Source organism: Octopus bimaculoides, chromosome 15, assembly GCF_001194135.2.
Source record: "Octopus bimaculoides isolate UCB-OBI-ISO-001 chromosome 15, ASM119413v2, whole genome shotgun sequence".
Classification (NCBI taxonomy): domain Eukaryota; kingdom Metazoa; phylum Mollusca; class Cephalopoda; order Octopoda; family Octopodidae; genus Octopus; species Octopus bimaculoides.
Window position 1 is genome coordinate 6,830,079 of NC_068995.1, and position 5,731 is coordinate 6,835,809.

At 39.6% G+C, this 5,731-nt stretch overlaps 1 protein-coding gene across 1 annotated transcript in view; it reads right to left on the bottom strand.

Annotated features, from left to right (window-relative positions):
* The window catches only part of LOC106869489 (mucin-4), a 27,839-nt gene extending 22,522 nt beyond the window's left edge, over positions 1-5,317 (bottom strand). The window contains exons 1-2 of the mRNA XM_014915252.2: positions 5,189-5,317; positions 4,120-4,288 (exon numbers count right to left, since the gene is read on the bottom strand). Of these exons, the coding sequence (XP_014770738.1) occupies positions 4,120-4,271 (152 nt within the window). The 5' untranslated portion in view covers positions 4,272-4,288; positions 5,189-5,317. The remainder of the gene's footprint in view (positions 1-4,119; positions 4,289-5,188) is intronic.
* Positions 5,318-5,731: the final 414 nt, after the last annotated feature.

The window sequence follows — 5,731 nt, forward strand, 5'->3', positions numbered from 1 at the left end:
AAAAATATTAATAGGTCAGTAGCCAAGGTGACCGGGTGAATTGTGAAGGAGGGAGACAGCAAGGAATTACAGAAACTGGAAACAATTCAAAGGATTGCTGAAAAGAAAGCAGAATGAAATGGTTTGGTAAGGCCATCTGGAGATTAATCCTGTTTTGGTGGCAGGACGTCTTTGGCCCTGGAAGCCAAAACACACACACACACACACACACATACATGTGCATGCAGAAATATACACACGCAGAGAGGAAGAGAAAGGTGAGGGGAGAGGGAGAAAGAGAAACATTACAATTTATTAATTGTAACATGACTGACAGGGATGCTTTACCTCTCCTCACACACACATAAACGGAGAGAAAGAGATATAAGGAGGGAGACAGACAAACAGACAGAATGAGAGAGACATTAAGACTTGTTAAGAGTATCTCTACAGATATTCTATAGAAATTATGGCCAACACTGATTTTTGTTACAACATTTCGTATCTGAGACATCAGATGTAAACAATGAGATAGAAGATGGAAAAGGGGTATGGGCGTACAGGCCATATTTCGGAAGAAGTTTTTACTCCTTCATCATCACCCATCGAACCCATTAACCAAACACAAACACACTGCTTAAATAGCTACTTTATACAGCAATGTGTTCAGGGACGATTAAAGGGTTAGAGGAGTGCTGATGAAGGGGTAACCCCACCCCCAAAATATGGCATGCACAGCAAGCTGGCAGAATCGTTAGCATGCCGGGCGAAATGCTTAACAGGAGCTAACCAGGTAGAAGACTACCCCATGCTATTGTGTCAATTTTGGCATGATTTTTACAGCTGGATGCCCTTCCAAATTCCAACCACTTTACAGTGTGAACTGGAATGATTATATTAAAAGACAACAATATGTTGAAACCAATGTAACATCGTAAATTAAACTCATCTAAGAGTAGTTTGTTCAAAGAAATTCAATATAAGGTATCTGTGTGTGTGGAGGGGAGGGGACCACACTGGACAATAAGGGAAACTAACTGTGCATAAATATCAATAATCGTATGTACAAAGCTTTTACTTTGCTGCCAGAAAATCTAATTTAATTTTGGAAAATCATTACAAAACAGCACTGATTGATTATTGATATTGTTCCAGAGATAGAAAACAGCAAGAGAAAGAGATAAAAGCGGCAACGCTAAATCTGTTAAATTGTGAAGCAGTACATCCTGATGTCTATGTCAATAACGATTTAGTTAATTACTTCATTAAAAGGCTGAAAATTACATAAAAGCAGAATAGCTGTTTGGTTAAGAGGTCTGATACACAAGCAGGACGTTAGAAGTTCAATCTCATTGCAGAGCACCTTGGGTGAATGTTTTCTATTGTAGCTTCAAGCTAACCAATGCTTTAGAAGAGAATTTGGAAACTGTGTAGAAGCCTATCATGTGCGCGCGCGCATGTGTGTGTGTGTGTGTATGTTTAAGTGAACCATTATGAAATGGTGTTTTGTCCCTTCAAATCAATGCATAACTGAAGAATTTAATTACATAAAAAGCAAACTAAAATAAATGGAGAGAAGGCAGGACATTCCTGTCCCCTTTTTATTTTATTGTTATTGGAAGTCACTTCTAACAAGGTAGTAAGCAACCAACATTAAAACAGGCTTCAAGCAACTGCTTAGTAGATTGTAAGTTACAGAAAAAAAAAACACATCTAAGAAGCAGTCTTAACAATCATGAACAGCAGCTGCCGCCACATTTAACATTCATTTTGCATGCAGGATACAGCAAGCTGCAGAGCTGTGCTAAGCTCCAATTTCAACTTTGGCAAGGTTTTTATAGCTGGGCCCCATTCTTAATGCTAACCAATTCACAGCGTGTGCAGAATACTGTTTCCAATACAAAATTTTATAAACCTAAGATCATAAATTTGAGAAACAAAAGATAAGGAAGAGAGACGTTTGGGAAAAAACTAACGGCTGGAGAAGAAGCATCTGTAACAGGAGGAGAAGACAACAGCAACAGAACAAGAATTAGCAGTAAAACAAGTCAGTTGGTTAGGAAGCTTAAGGGGCAAAATAAAAGAAGAAAGATTGGCAGGACAATGACTTTGAAAGTATTTATAGAATAGAGATAACAAAGACATGTTCTAGTGATGAGAGAAGAAAAGATCAGAGCTTGACAGCCAAAACAAGACCGACACTAATGGGTTTTGAACATAATCAAGGAGAGAAAAAAAACACCAGCAGGGGGCACCAACCCAGATGTAACATCATTAAACACATGGGGGGGGGTAGGTGATGGTGGACTCTCCTTTTATAAATAACAGATGAGGGTTCCGCAACTTCCTACCTGCACAAAGGATTTGTTTAGTGATCAAATGATTATGCTACATGTTAGCTCACTCCCTCAAATCAACATGGTGTACCACACACTAAGTGTAAAAAAAATGATCACAGAACAGCATGAAACTGAAGTGTTTTGCTTGAGAATACCATGCACCACCTGGTCCAGGAATTGAAACCACAATCTCATGACTGTGAGTGCAACACCCTAACCACTAAGCCATGCACCCTTGTTTCATGGTGGAATAAAACACTTATAAAGGTGAATACATTAGGAAGAGAAATAATTATGAGCTTGATATCAAGAAGCAGCCTTCACATTGGCTGTTTTAGTAATAGCTGTAAAAGAATCACTCCCAAGATAAAATTCAACCTAAAACTTGACAGCTAAGAACTTGGAAAGACAGCAAGAAGTAGTCACGAGGCTCTTGCTACCCCAACATTAACACCACTAAATATTGCTCAACATTTCTGCTACTTAATACACACAAGTACTTGAATAGCTGATAGACACCACCTCCAAAAAGACAATTTAATAATACTACAGGTAGATGCAGGTATGCCTGTGTAGGCACACACATGACTATGGGGCAAAAAGTTTGCTTTCCAACTGCATTGGTTCCAATGCATGGCACCTTGGGTGTCTTCTACAATAGCCCCACACAGACGAAGGCCTTGTGAGTGGATTTGGTAGAGAGAAACTAAAAGAATCAAGGCGGTGAGCTGGCAGAAGCGTTAGCTCGCCGGGCGAAATGCTTATCGGTATTTCATCTGCAGTTACGTTCTGAGTTCAAATTCCGCCAAGGTCCACTTTGCCTTTCATCCTTTCGGGTCGATAAATTAAGTACCAGTTGTGTCGATGTAATTGACTTAATCCCTTTGTCTGTCCTTGTTTGTCCCCTCTATGTTTAGCCCCTTGTGGGCAATAAAGAAATAAGAAACTAAAAGAAGCCTATAGTAGCATGTGCTAGTGTGTGTGTGTGTGTGTGTGTGTGTGTGTGTGTGTGTATGGCTGTTTCCTTGCCTAGACATCACATGATAGTTGAAAGCAAGTTTCACCATCATGCAAACTCTGTCCTTCATTTCCAATTTTTTGTGAAAACACGGTTGGTCATAGGCAAATATTAATTACCTCACTTGGAGAAAATCTGCATCAGCAAATTCTGTCTAACCCAGGCAAGCTGAGAAAAGACGGACATTAAAACAATAATGATGATGGATGATGCACACAGCATTTCGTAATTAAATATTGAATAATCTTTTATGTGTTCAGACAAAATTTAATAAGTTTTAGATATTTAGATCTACTCATGCCTGTGCCATGCAAAAGGTTGGTGCCAAGTGGAACGCACTCGTACCATGTAAAAAGCATTGGTACTGGTACCATGTACAATGATACATAAAAAACAACCTGTGCAAGCTGCACAATAAAAGCATCCATCAAAGCACCACATAAAGAGCAGTCATGCTGGTACCATGTAAAAGAACACCTGTGCTGGCGCCACATAAAACACCCAGTATACTTTGTACAGTGGTTGGCATTGAGGACATGCCAAACCACGACTGGAGCCTGATGCAGCATTCTGGCTCAACAGCTTCCTGTTAAACCGTCCAACCCAGACCAGCATGGAAAACTGATGGTGATGATGATTATGTCTGCACAAATTGAGAGGATGGCCGTGACTAGAATAATGCTGATCTGGGCTGACTGTGACTGTTAAAGAACCAACAACAACAACAACAGCAGCAGGACAAAGAGGACAGAGCAATTAGTCAAGCAGACAACAATACATTACCTTGGTAATAATGCTAATTTCTGTTCAAACATAGTCTCCAGCCGTTGACCTCGCTTAGATATATAGTTATCTGGTCCATTGTATCGGTAACAATTCTCCAGCATCAGTCGAAAATCAGCTACGAACTGAGTAAGAGACAAGTACTCTCGCATTTCAAATGAAGTACGCACTGAAATTAAAGAGAAAATTTGAAGAAATGATAATTAATTTTCAGTGTTTTGGTCACCTGGATTCAGTTATAACAGCAGGCAAATCTGTAAGCAAGGCATTCCAATACGATCCTTCATTGTGTATTTCTGTAAGGAGTTTTACTTTAATATTCATTCCCTCGCTTCTCAAGTTAGGGATCAATTGTCAAATTTCTGCAACTTCCCTATGGATGGCTGGTTTTTGTTCAACATCAAAAGTGAGATGACACATGCAGGTCAGCCACTGAAAAGACCAATTTTATAGTTGAACCATTTCCCAGAGACTATCCAATATAGAATCATAATACACCAGGCCCAGAATTGTCAAAAAATTAGTAGGGTATCGAGAGCAAATAGAAATATGACACAAATTCATGATAATGACAGGAGTGGGGAATTTATCTATTTTGATTATTGGAGCTGAGGGCCAAAATGGTTTTCTGAGACCAAGATGTCATCATTATATCAGAGCTCTTAAAAAAATTCATACAACATACACACCAAAGTCTCTCACATACACACCAAAGTCTCTCACATACACACCAAAGTCTCTCACATACACAAATAACGCTGATATTCGTCACTGGATGAGCTGTTCACCTCCAGCTCTGCTTCTATCAAAATCATAATCTCGAGAGCTCTGAGCATCTATATTGATCTGTTGTATATACATAAGTCCAGCACTGTCTGTACTTTACAGAGCAGTAGTAAGTGACTGACTGACTGACTGGTAAACTCAGTCAAACAACTGGCTCCAACACAACAAAACAAATGAGAGCCTCTATCCAGTCAGCCAAGAAATAACAGCTAAATCCTAAATCTCTTTCACCTTACACCATTTTAGGAAGAACACTTTGAATAATGCAACCCTGAGACACTACCTCTAGGAAAAAGTAAGAATATTCATAGCTGGAATTCTTTTGAGAGCATGGGTCTCCATAACTGAAGCTGAGCTGGGCTCAAGAATCCAAGTAGGTTATTATGAGGCGTAGTAGTCGAGGTATGCTGTAGGTTCTGATGGTAACTATAGAAGAGGAACAAGGAACTCAACAGAAATGGCGAAGTTGCTGCTGCATACACAACTTTAGCAGTGTGCATCACAGAGGTATGTTTATGACTTTGGGTGCAGTTATGTTATGCTGGGGGTGGGAGGTTGAGTGGGAGAAGTAGAGTTCTGAGGATGAGAGTGTAGTCACGTAGTAGTGTTCATTAGTGTGTCACATGAGTCAGTCTCTCTCTCTCTTTCTGTCAGGTAGTTTTCCCAACAGAATTGACAGGTGTCGCTGGGATGAAATTGATAAAAACTACTGCGTTCACAGACGCTGATACAAACACCACAAAAATCAGGTCTTTTGTGCAAATTCTTTTACCGGCCTTGACATAACAAAGACAAAATAAACATCAGTTTCAAATTTTGGCACAAG